Source organism: Furipterus horrens, unplaced genomic scaffold (assembly GCF_987537825.1).
Source record: "Furipterus horrens unplaced genomic scaffold, mFurHor1.1.pri manual_scaffold_1, whole genome shotgun sequence".
Lineage (NCBI taxonomy): Eukaryota > Metazoa > Chordata > Mammalia > Chiroptera > Furipteridae > Furipterus > Furipterus horrens.
In genome coordinates, this window is record NW_028327171.1 from 7,569,893 (window position 1) to 7,582,708 (window position 12,816).

The window sequence follows — 12,816 nt, forward strand, 5'->3', positions numbered from 1 at the left end:
TGACAACCACACGAGGCCCTTCAATCCCTAAATACAAAATCCTTATTGAGCATCTTAACCTCAATAGGCTCTATCCAGGGAACTGCACCACAAGGGAAGGTTAGTTTATTCCTGCGTCCGGAGCTTGCCATTTATTTATTCAAGGTAAACCACACACGCTAAGAACAGAGAGAGAGGCCCATCTTGAAAGCCCATCCTGGGAGGCAAGGCTGGGACCAGGGAGTTAAGGAAGTGCCGAGATCCTCGCAGCCCATGGACTCCCGGGAAGGCAGGAGGCGACCGACACCCGGCAGCAGACAGCTGTGACACAGCGGAGGGAGACAGGAGAGGCGTGTGGAACACGCCAGCCCCAGCAGCACAGCAGAGCTGGCCACTGAGCTGGTGGAGAGAGAGAGCCCACTAGAGAAGACGGACCCCACACTCGGGTTCCATTATAGGAAATAAACACGAAAACAGGGCCCTACTTGAGGTGCAGAGAGTCCCCGATGGGGATTTGGGCTGGGTGCGGATGGCGGGTGTCGAAGTGTGCGTCAGAACCCTCGGGGTGTAGTGGGGTACCGCGGCTGGGTAGTAGGGAGCCGGATACACGGAGAAGGCGCTGGGGGCCACGGCGGGCTGCGGTCGGTACAGGCTTTCGGGCTGGTATCCATGGTTTTCGTAGTAAGGTCCGACTCCTGGTGGTAATCCCTACACAATGAAAAAGAAGACGAATAATAGGGGACCCAAACGACCCTACAGGTTATCCTGTTGCCCTCCGACAACACTTGAGAAGCAGTCAGCAGATCCTGTGAGGGCATCTACAATTATGCCAAAAGCTAAACCGGCCTAGAATAAAAGCTACCCAACATCTTTAATTAATTATCAATAGAGTTTAGTTCTCATTGTTTACTATTCATTCTTTTTCTATTGAAGTATAATTGACATGTAATAGTTTCTGGTGTGCAACATAATGATTTGATATTTGTACAAATTATGAAATGATCACCACGATAAATCTAGTTAACTTTCATCACCAAACATAGTTACCATATTTATTTCTTGTGATGAGAACCTTCAAGATCTATTTCCTTAGCAGCTTTCAAATATGCAGAACAGTATTGTGAACTATAGTCACCACACTGTACATTACATTCCAGGCCATTTTATCTTAAGACTGGAAATCTGTACCTTTTGACCCTCTTCCCCCATTTCACACATTCAGTTTTTAAGAAAAAGTTTAGAAGTCTGGGAATGAGTCAATACCTTGAGATCGGGGTGCAAAGTTACGGACTAGCGATGCCAGAATTATCAATATATCCATTTTGCAGAGAGACACGTGAGGGGCAGAGGTTAAGAAATTTACCTATGCATGTTATTTGCAAATTCCCTGTCTCTCTCCTCTTCTCTTATAAAAATGTATCATATTTACTCACAATCTTTTATTAATGGGCCTGCACCCGGTTTACAACTGGAGACTGCCTAGCAGTTCTGCCTAAAACAACTTCCTTACACAGCACATGCATTTTTGGGGAGAGTGTGTGAACTTCTGTAGCTATACACACCCCTGTGCATGGAATCCCTGGGTCCAAAAGCCTAAACCCACAAGCCTGCAATCTTCTCCACATCAGTGCCCCTCCGTCACCCACTGGCTGGGAGGCCACACTGGCCAGCTATCAGCATCTGAGGTCCCCATGCAAACAAACCTTCTTCTCTTGCATTAATTCCTCTCCTTATCTCTTACTGATTGCGATCTCAGAGAGGACCAGTACACCGACCAGAAGCAACATAATGCTTAGAATTTTCAACGGAGCCTCCAGGGAAGCGTGATTATAAAGAAATGAGCCACAGGCAGGCTCCCAGCTTAATAACTCACCAACGTTCTCCTTCTAAAGTCCAAAGATTATAAGTCTAAACCAGGGCGGCAGACAGAAAGAGAAAACGAGACGCAATCTCCCATCTAAATGGGGCACCAGAGGCAAAAGCAGGCAGCACGTGTGTTTGGCCTCTATCGGAAGCATCTGAGAACATGCCGTCTACCCAGGAAAGGCTGCAGCAAGCACAGCCATTTTTCCTGGCAGAGTCCTGTGCAGTGGATTTGAAATTTAAAATGGACCCAGGGAATATATATACTAGTAACAAGCAAAGGGGTGTATGTGGGGGGAACAGGTGTCTTTTCCAGATATAGGGTCTAGAAAATTGTTGTTAAACACATCTCCTTCCTAAGCGCACTTATTCCCGGGTATACAAGAGGTAAAATGAACCAGTGAGGTAAGATGGTGCATGAGGATAGTGCGTTTGTCTCCAACGGGGGGTCGGGGGGTGGCCGGGGGGAGAGAGCCAGCCCAATAGCCCAGTCAGTCATGGCGTGCCCAGCGTATCAGGAAGCCAGGCTACACAACGGTCTGCTGCCCCGTGTATCCTACACACTTTCTTCCCCTCCACTTACCTCCTCTGATCACTGACCCTGTCCTCTGCCCCATCCCTACCCTCGGAGCAGGAAGAGAACGGGCCAAGGTGAGGACCCACATGGCCACAACCACCCACAGCTCTGAGACTCTCACCCGGGCGGTTATTATGGGGCCGCACCCTGACTCCTGCTCACCTGTAACGTATAGGAGACCTATACGTTAGGAACACACACAGGCCCGACACACAGCTCTGAACGTGCTGAGCCGCACACGGCCCGGGAAATAACAGAAAGGAAAAGAGAACAAAGAAAAGTCCAGAAGGGCAGTAGTTAACCACTTACTGAGTTTAGAGCCATCCTGGCTTTATCTGCAGCATCAGGTAATGGTAGGTATTCGGAACGTTCAAGTTGACCTAGAAAAAAGAACGATAAGACCGTAACATTTCCATACCAGTTAGCTTCTAGAAGATCAGTTGAGAGAGAACTAGAGACCTGTCTAGGGGAGAGTTACGTCTCTCCAGAACAAAGAGCCGCGTCCTCCCAACAGCCCGTCACGGCAGAAGTCTGGGGCTGCGGCCACGTCCTCCCTTAGGTTACCTCTACCCAAGGGAGGAGCCGGGGACTAGAAGCACACACAAGGGGACTCAAAGCCTCAAGTTCAGCAGAGGCTACAGGTAGGCAAACACCTGGGATCAACTCCTGGCAGGGCCACTGCCCGGAGGTACCACTGGGCAATAACTGAACGTCGCTGAGTCTCGCACAGGCTGGACATAGTCATGGGCACTGTCTTGCTCGGCTGAGGATTCAACGAGAGGGTGCAGGCCGTGCTAGGCGCTGAGTGACAGCGGGTGCCATCAGATGCTACCCTGCTGCTGCTGCACAGAGAGCACCCCCAGGCATGAGACGAGGAAGCAGCTGCACACCCTGAGAAGGCAGTCCGGAGCTTAGTACCCACGAGAGGCCACACCTGGCTTTTTAAACACGCCATATGGAATCTTCCATTTCTTAATAGACACATATGTTTTATAAAAATCTGTAAAACACATCCACACCCACCCACTACTCCATTTACGGGCTTAAATCCAGAAACAAGAAATTCAGAACTAGTCATTTGGACAGTTTCCAATTGAAAAGAAAGCCCTGGGTCATTTCTTTGCTGATGGCTCTCAATAGTTCACAGTGATATCTAGGAGGACTGTCCACATGAAAAGCTCTGTGGGAAAACCCCCTCTAACATCACCCTCCCTCCTGTGAACAAATGAGGGCCTGTCCCTGCTTTCTGACAATGGCCAAAGAACATCTCGAGGAAAGGCCTTTGCGATCATCCATGCACAAGACTGTGTTCCCATGAGAAAGCTCTGGACTTCGAAGCGGGCCAGATCAGGTCTGAATATCTCCCATCAGTCAAGTGCCTGGCATACAGCAGGTGCTCAGACAGCAGCAGGCAGCACCGAGTATGGTTAAGCCCACGACCTCTGGGACTAGCCTCTGGATCCAGACCCCGGCTCAGTCCTTCACTAGCTGTGATCTGGGGCAGGTCAGTTATCGGTCCTGTGCCTCAGTGTCTTTGTCTGCAAAAGGCAATAATAGTAACACCCACTACGGGGTCGTTGGGGGTATGAGACGAGCTGATGCTAGTGAAGCTCTTGGTGCCTGGCCCACAATAGGTGCCACATACCTTTCTCTTTTAAATAAAAGTGATTGAAAGGCTGATAATTGTTGAGCGGCCTGCTGGGGGTGGGAGGAGGGGAGGGGCTAATGATGGCATTTGCGGATTTGCATCTGGTAAGGGCTCCAGAGCTACCAGCATGAAGTCTATGCGCTCTGAAAATCCAGCAAAGCCAAAGGCAACACAGCCCGCTCCAGCACACTGCTACCTTGCTGTCTCCTCAGCAAAACTATTATCTGATTCATTAACCTAAAAATAACAACATGCTGTGAATAAAAACATGAGGATGGTTTTTTAATCTTGGAAAACCTCGGTGAATAGATCCTCCCAAATACACCAGGTCATCTATTTACCCTTATATAGATAAAATATAAGAATATACTGATAGCACTGAGGTTTTTTAAGATTAATAAAGTCAGTAGCTTTCTGGGTAAGAGGAAAGAGAACTGATCAGTATGCAAGGAGGCAGGTTCACCATTTAGAATATAAATATAACATTTAAGCCTTTACTTGGCGCAAGTATCCCCTATGAATATACCTTTCCTGTCTCTGCCCCCTGAGGAGAGGGCCTTCTAAGACTTAACATCCGTGGCAGCGCAGTCAGCTCCACTCCCCTCTGGTCTAAGCAGGAATAAACTGGTCACCTTCCCAAGATTACTTTCCAAAGAGTCCCGGCCAAGCAAACGCTCTCACCGCTCTGGTTTGCCTGCTGTCGTGGCAGTCGCTGGCTGCGCCCCTGCGCTATCTCACCAGTCACAGGCTTGGATGAAGTTTCAGGAAATGGACATTCGAACCCACTGGCGGCTTTCCCAGTTGAGGAGCCCTCTGAAAGGAATCCATGCTCAAAATCCAGGCTTCCTATTCATGCAAGATCCCTAACAGCGAGACAAGGAAGCCGGAGAGGAAGGCCCACAGGGACCCGCAGCCATGAATTGTCCAGTAAAATCCAGGGGGCCCCAGAGGAATGGCAGGGTATTCTGTCTCATCCAGCGATCCCACGGCCCGCCCAGCTTAGACCAAAACCGCTGAGTGTGCCAGAGAAGCAACCCAGACTCTGGGATAGAAGTCGGGACGGGGGCTGCCTCTAATTTTCTCTGGCCAAGAGGAAGGGATGGGGAGCCTCTCACAATGGAACTCGTTTTGAAAGGAGAGCCGGAGGTCATCTTCAGTCTGGGTCCCCTCTTCAAACAGCGTGTCCACGCCCACACAAGATAGCAAATCTCTAACTGGTTCCTGAAAGGAGCCAGGCTGCTTAGATGGAGAGAGAGACAGACAGACAGAGACAGAAAGACAGACGGACAGACAATACCGTGCCACGAATGTTCTCTCCTGTCATTTAAAGGGTATGGGCAATTGTTCTTCCTCCCAAATGCCAAGCACAATGAAGCACTTTTCCTTTAAGTGACAAAAAAAGCAAATATGCCTCAAAGGTCCTGATCCCTCCTTGTCGTCGACTGGCTCCACCATCATCCGAGTGAGTCACGCTGCAGAACACGCTCGTTTCGGTCCACTGCGGGCCTTGCTTTCAGCGAGCTGAGTCACACCTGAGTCACCTGCGACCGTGCCGTGGAAACCTACCACCTGCCCCCCATGACATAACAAAGCTATTCCCAAACAACAATGGTCTCTTCTCATCGCGTCTTTTCTCTGGACACCCCAGCATCCATTTATCTGCCAGAGAATAATTGGAAAACCACCAAACTCATCCAAACGAGCCCAGCCCCCCATCCAGGGGCTCAGGGGTGTTCCCTATAACGAAGCCTCTGCTGGCGTCACCACTCACCCCCCACTCACGCATCTGCTCCAGCGCAGGGCCCCACTGGGCTCCTTCAAGGGGCTGCAGGTGTGTCAAGGTAAGACAGGCCGACAAGGCCCACCTTCCGGGACCTCAGATTCTATGTCCCTTCTTCAAACGCCAAAGCAAGCAACCACGGCAGAGACTCCCCATCCAATGAACAAATGACCCACAAGAGTCCCTTATGCCTCAAATGGTTCTCAAAATCACATTATACAAAAAGATGCTCTCATATCTGCTGGGGACACCATACACTGTGCAAGTTAACAGACAGTGGTAGGTTTAAATAATAGTTCACCACGAACACATATAAGGGTAGCAGGCAAACGGCTTGCACCGCGATGAGCCAGAGACAGAGACAGACATCACCTCGGGAGAGGCTTTGCCTACCCCCTCCAGGTTTCTTTTCTGATGAATGCCTCATTGTCCCAACAAACTTTGTAGGGCAGAAACTGGGTGTGGTCTTTTTTAGTTTTATTTATTTTTTTAAATCTAGCTTGTATGATACAAAGAAACTGTTTCAGTGTTTTTTTGAGTCCCAAAGGCCAAACAGGTAAGATGCAAGCTGGGAGCAAGAGAGCCGGAACGCCTGCACCTGGACAGAAACCCCACAGGGCCAGGTGTGCAGAACTGAGCGCGGCCCTGACGGGCCAGCCAGCGCCGGGTCTCCACGAGAGAGTGTGCAAAGGCCGCTGGCGAAGGTTCAAAGAACTTGGGCCAGTTGATCTGTGAAATGGGGACAATACAAATAAGCTGGGTTGTCGCAAGGACAAAGTGTGTAAGTACCCCAGCCCATGCCCAGCACATGAGGAGCACTCTGGGGTAACGCCATGACAGCAGCTAGAATTTACCTTCCAGCATCTAAGGGACTCCATTTACTGTGTAAATCCAAAGGACGAAACCAGAATCAAAACGGTCAGAAATATCAGAAAGGCAGGTTTAACTCAGTCCAAGGAAACCATGTTTCCAACCACGAGAAAGTAAATGTCAACTGGGTTGCCTTGGAAAGAACAGAGTGATCAAACCTAAAATTGTTTGATTTAATACTAGAAGATCATTTCTCAAGAATATTCTAGAACAGAACTGGGCTTTAGCTGGGAGGCCAGACATGATCTTTTCTTCTGTGTGGTCAGAAACTCGAAGAATGAAACCTGTCGTCCCTAGAAAACCCAGACCAAGGGCTGAAATGAGGTCAGGTGCGGCGCCGGGCCAGGAAGGCCCCTTGGAAGGCAGTGACCTTAAAGGGAACCTGATGCTGGGGCTCAAGCCACATACGAAGCAGCACTAATAAAGACTGGGCTTTGTTTCATCTTCCAATTCGGCTCTCACTTGGAAATATGGTTCTAGCAAGCATCCACTAAACCACATCAACAAGCCTGCCCTGTCTTCTCAGCCTCCTCGAGCGCCCCAGTTCTTCAGTTTGGCCTGTCCTTGTATGACCTTCCAGACTTAAGCAGCCACACCTGCAAACACGCAGCGCCTCCCAACATTTTGTCTTTCTTATCACGTTTCTGCGCCCACACCCCCTCTTGCATGCCGCCCACTCCACCATTGATGCCTGATGGCTTACCTCCATCCAGACACCCAAACCAAATGCCTGGCATTGCCACCTAGAGCAACTCTGTCCCTCCTCCTCCCTGGCTCACCTCTAATAAGAGCAAAAGCATGTCTTTGGGTCACCTCCCTTCTTCAAACTCCCCCTCCAGAAAATCAGTGTCTGCCTTTCTCCCAAGGTGCTTCCACAGCTGCCTGTGACATTTCTCCCATGTCCCAGTCCCTCCTCTCCTGACCACTGTCCAGTGGCTGGGACAAGGCAGGTCTCAGGCTGGGCTCTTCTCCCTTCCTGATCTCAGACTCTTGCTCTAGACTGTCCCCATGCCACCTGCGTGGGCAGCCCAGTCCTCTGCTGGTCTTGGGGGTTTCCCATGTAATGAGAGTCAGGTCAACAGCATGGGGGCACCATGTGTCCCCTTTCCTTATACCAGGACCCATTGCCCTGGGGACTTGCAAGCCAGAGGTCCCCAAGATGGCCTCTGGAGCCCCCCAACTCCAAGCGAGGAAGGAGCTCAGCAAGCCCACCCCAGTACAGATCTCATCTCTTAGGTCCATGACAACTTTGTACCCCATGCCCAGAGGCCACCTGTTTTATCTTGGGGCAGACCTGATCTCAGGGGTTCCTAACAGGCACCCTGGAAAGGACAGAGGGGCCAGGAAGAGCAGCAATGGCTCAGCAATTGCGGGAAGTGAGGCCACCTGGGGGGATCCTGAGCAGTGGGAGAGAACAGAGATGGGAAAGGCCTCGAGGCCTTGAATGCCCCCACCCCCCGACCCTCCTCGACTCCCCTCCCCAGCAAGGGCAGCTTCCAGTCCTTAAGTATCACAAACCAACCAGTTGATAAGTTGACCCCATCGCCTTCCCTTTCTGCTCCCACATCCAAGGCTTAGACTTGAGAGGTCTTTTCTGGAAGGTTTAGAAAAAGAGACTACCCACCTCCAGAGTCTGATGCAGCAGTTGGAACCAGGGTAATGATCCCATATTGTTACAAAGCTGTCTCGGGGCCCCTGCCACAGATGCAGGTAGGGAAGAGTGAGAGTCACAGCCCCGGGTGCTGGTTTATACCTTCTGATGGACCGCCCACTGTCACTCCAAACTTGGACCCAGAGGGATAGTCAGAACCCTTATAAGATGACGATTATTACTGGCACAATGTCCTGTGTGTGTCTAGGTTTCTCTCTCTATAAGACATTTCACCAGCATCTTGTACCTAGGTGCCTCACCACCTAGGACGCTCAGGCCCACTGAGGAGTCCCAGGCACTCTGTCATGTCACAATGGAAGGGTGCAGCACACAGGTGGGGCTGGTCCCAGGTTAGGGGGACATTAGCCTGGCCCATACTCAGGCCTCATTCTCAGCTCCCCTTTCTCCTTCCTTCCACTGGCTTTCATGCATTCAACCCCCTGTAAGGACGGCAAGGGAAGTGACATATGTACCAAGCAAGGCCAGAGCCAGATGGCCTGCCCTTGTCCCCAGCTCTCCCTAAGGGTACTTGGACAAGTTAGCTCCCCTCTCTGCTAGTTTCCTTTCAATTGCATTGAACAGGTTAGGAATAATGCCTGTCTAAAAGAAGGTGCCATCTCCGTATTTGTTGTTATCCGAATACCAGTGTGGTCAAATTTGTCCCTACCGTTAAGGTGACTGGCCCAGGGGAGGGCAGCCAGGGTGTGAGGTGCCAAGCTCCAAGGTACTCCAGGAACAACATAACCCAGTTGTTAGAAGGGTGACCTTGGGCGCATCAATAAGGAAGTTGTTGGGGACAAAGCAAATGTCCAAACCAAGGGCGACGCGGTCCGGGCTGCTCACCCCTTACTTTCTTTGAAAAACTGGAACACAGATGGGAATGACCCGTCTGCAGGGGGCCCAGCCCCTGGACTACCAACTCCCTCACTGAGTGTTTGCTTGCTCAGGGAAGCACTTGCCTTCCACTCTAACCTGCTCTGCCCAGTAGGGTCTGCTGGGGTGGGGGATGGAGGCAAACAGCGCCTCTGGTAAAGTTGGGGAAGCAGGAAGCAACCCCTGGTGAAGTCCTGAGGGGCTCCCCATCCCCTGGCCTACCAGGCCCCCCACTTCCCTCCGCAGCAGGGATTGCCTAGGAAGCTAGGATTCTTCAGTGCCTGCACACCCAGGTGCCCTGTCCTTGGAAAACTCCGAGGCACATTTCCTGTCCGCACCTTTAGTCCCAGGAGGCTGGCTCTTTTCTCGCTTGCGGGCGAACCCTCCCACCTCCGGGGCAAAGTCAACAACCTTCCCCTCACTTTAGGTTTTCTAAACGTCTTGGAACTCCGCTTTGCTGCTCTGTGATTTTCCATTCTTTGAGTGGCTCTCCACCGCCATGAGCGCCAGGGACGCAAGGATTAGCGCGCCTGTGTGCGCCCCTGACCTCAGCGCCCCCCCCCCACCCGCCCCCGACGGCTAATGAGCATGTTTGAATCGAGGGGTGCGCAGCCTCGAGGCTGAGCTCTGGGAACCCTGCAGACCAGGCCGACCTCGGGCGCCATGTCATCGTTGCCCTATCCCAATCAGGCCTGTCGCCTGGGCATCCGAAACGGAATTCGGGACCACTGTGCTGTGCCCTCAGGCTGGGCGGCTCTGCGCCATACGGGCTCGGGGCTCTGCGCACGCACAGGCCTGGGCGTGAGCCAATGCCGGTAGCCACAAACTTTCGGGCCCTAAAGCAATCCTCCCGCAGGGCCCGTGGGGCCGTGAGCAAGGTTCCCACTGCCTGTCCGGTGCGCTTGGCTGCCTGGCAACCGTCCCGAGTCCGGCATGCGGTGGACCGAAGCTCCCAGGTACCTGGACTTCTCCTGCAGGGAGCGCGCGCCCAAAGTCCAGGACCCCTCCACTTGACCGGTTCCTGCGGGTGCCCGGTGCCCAGGGAGACAGCTTTGATCGCTGCTGCCGGGGCGCCGCAATGGGGCTCCGGCTAAGGGCAGTCCCTCCCCGGGGGCCGCCGGGCTGTTGATGCCCCGCGCGGGAACCCTTCGGGGGCCATTCCCCACCGTCCCCGCCGCGCCGGCCGTATCGCTCCGGGCATCTCAGCGAGTTTCCAGTTTCTCCCCACCTCGGGAGGGAACCAAGCAGCAGGAGTTCAGGTAACACTCTAGGGCTGCAGAGATTTTCCCGAAACAAAGAAACGGATCGACAACCCGCCCCCCTCTTCCTCGTTCCCGAAGGAAAAATGTGCACCCCTGGTCTCCATCCTGAGCAAGTGGCGCAGGAGCCGTTTCCGCCCGAAATGATCCACCCAAGGGACTCCGAGGCACCTTCTTCCTCGATCAATTGGCCAGGGACTCACAGGACAACCTGTCCCAGCCGCCTGAGGCCGGGGGTCTCCGAGCGGCGCGCCAAGGGGTCCCAGGCACGCGGCATCCCCCCAGCCCCACGGAGGGCTCTTTGCCCGGCTCGGCTCCTCGCGTCCGGCACCTGCAGCGTTCCCGCTGCTCACACCTGGCTTCACTTCCGACACCCACACCGAGTGCAGGGATCGCTCTCGGCGCCCAGGTCCTCCCTCTTGCGCCCGGGAGCCCGCACCCCGTGCCCCGCACAGAGACGCTTACCTGCAGCTCTCTGGGCCCGGTGTTCCCGCCCCGAGTCCTTCCTCCTCCGCCTCCTACAGAGCGCGTGTCCTCCTCTGTCCCGCGCGGGAGTCTCCGACCCTCCCCGGCTCTCGCTTTAATCCCGGGAGGCGGTGTTCGAGCGCCCAGGGCGACACCCCCAGCGCAGGTACCGGTCACCTCTAGCTGGGGGTGGGGACGGGCCCGAGCTGCGGCTCCCGCGGGGCCGGTCCGGGCGGGGCGGGGGCGACCGGAGGAGGCGTTCCCCTAGGGAAAGTGGGGGACGTGCTCCCGGCCCCGGCCCGCGGCGGGACCTAGAGGGAGCTCCGGGGACGCTACCCCGGCCCCGTTTCCCCGCTGGCAGTTTAGGGCTGGGGAGGAGTGCGTCTCCCTCCCCAAGTCCGCTGGACCTCGTCTGTCGCGGGCGCTTTCAGCCCGACGACTTGATTGGGGTTGAGGAAGGGGGGTCCGGTGAACTCTGATCGAGACGCCTTGGAAGGCCAGGAGCTGCTGCTTCGCGAGCTCCTGTGGACGGCTGGCTCGGGCCTGGCCCCAAGCTCCCCCCCATCCCCCACCCCGGCCTCTGTGCCCTCGGCGAGCACCCAGGAGTCGGCCCCCGGGGACCGCTGGCCCGGACACTAGCGTCGGAGGATGCAGCGCCGCATACTCGGGTCCTTCCCTAGTTCTCCTGCGCCGCCTTTCTCTGCCCTCAGGTCTTAAGTCCCTTCCCACCTCCTCAGCAAGTCCCCAGAAGAGGCGCCAGGACTTCCCGCCCACCGAAAGCAAGGGGACAGTGGGTGAGGAAAGGAAGCGAGATAAACCTTAGTCCAGAAGGCTTGGCTCCCCTTCCCCGCGCGGCCCATTAGGAGGCTCTTTCCAATACTGTTCGCAATACACCAAATAACGTGGGTTACTTCAGAGTAAGGTGGAAACACAAGAAAACCGACTTCATTCCAAGTCACGTGCTGCCTTGGCTCAGCGCTCCTTCCTGGGCTGGTCTCCCTGGGCGCTGGACTGCCCCAGTAAGTTCTTCCACCCTCTCCTTTGGCCCTCCCCCTTAGATCCACGAAAGGGGACCGTCCTGCATGCGCCCCAGTCCTACCCATCTCTCAAACTTCACTGGTGTCCAGCTTGTCTTAAGTAGAAAACCCTCCAAGACCAGATAGGGCAGGGCAGGTCCTCTTCCTGTGGCAATTCTCTTATTCGTTTTGATAGTCTGTTTGGAGCCCCCTAGAAATGAATGACACCTTTGTTCCCCAAACCCCCAATGTCTGCTACACACTAGGGAGTCTGTGTGTCTCTACGTGCAGCCCTCCTGTGGTGGCTGTTTTCTCAACATTCACTTCCCCTTTCTGCAACATTCTGAAATTTTTGTTGGGGTATACACCCCCCCCCCCCAGGAGCAGACCACCAGCCAACTCCACCCAGTGGTCCTAGATTGGTAATGCCCCAGGCACAGGGCAGAAGCAAACTCCTATCCTCTCTAGTGGAATGCTGCTGCCTGCAATGGTTAATTTCATGCGCCAACTCAGCTGCGCCAAGGGACGCCCAGGTAGCTAGTAAAATGTTATTTCTGGGTGTGTCCGGAGGTTGTTTTAGGAAGGGGGTTAATATCTAAATCATCAGATTGAGTAAAGGTCTGTCCTCCCCAACTGCAGTGTGGCATCACCCAGCCCTTTGAGGGGTCACTTAGAACAGAAAGGCAGAGGAAGGGTGAATTTGCTCTCTCTGCCCTCAGTCCTCAGCACCCCCCGTTCCCAGGCCTTTGGGTTCACACTGAATGACACCGCCAGCTTTCCTGGTTCTCCAGCTTGCAGATCACAGATCATGGGACTTTTGGGTCTCCATAATCAT

The 12,816-nt window shown here is 53.9% G+C and overlaps 1 protein-coding gene across 5 annotated transcripts in view; it reads right to left on the reverse strand.

Annotated features, from left to right (window-relative positions):
* TMPRSS2 (transmembrane serine protease 2) overlaps positions 1-11,867 on the reverse strand; it is a 33,331-nt gene extending 21,464 nt beyond the window's left edge. The window contains exons 1-4 of one of the 5 annotated variants that reach the window (XM_090271858.1): positions 10,966-11,011; positions 6,446-6,576; positions 2,729-2,799; positions 465-687 (exon numbers count right to left, since the gene is read on the reverse strand). In XM_090271858.1, the coding sequence (XP_090127984.1) occupies positions 465-687; positions 2,729-2,743 (238 nt within the window). In that variant the 5' untranslated portion in view covers positions 2,744-2,799; positions 6,446-6,576; positions 10,966-11,011. Of the gene's footprint in view, positions 1-464; positions 688-2,728; positions 2,800-4,748; positions 4,866-6,445; positions 6,577-10,703; positions 10,933-10,965; positions 11,070-11,783 lie in introns of those variants that run through there. The other 4 variants (XM_090271849.1, XM_090271865.1, XM_090271854.1 and 1 more) reach the window with 4 other exon arrangements.
* Positions 11,868-12,816: the final 949 nt, after the last annotated feature.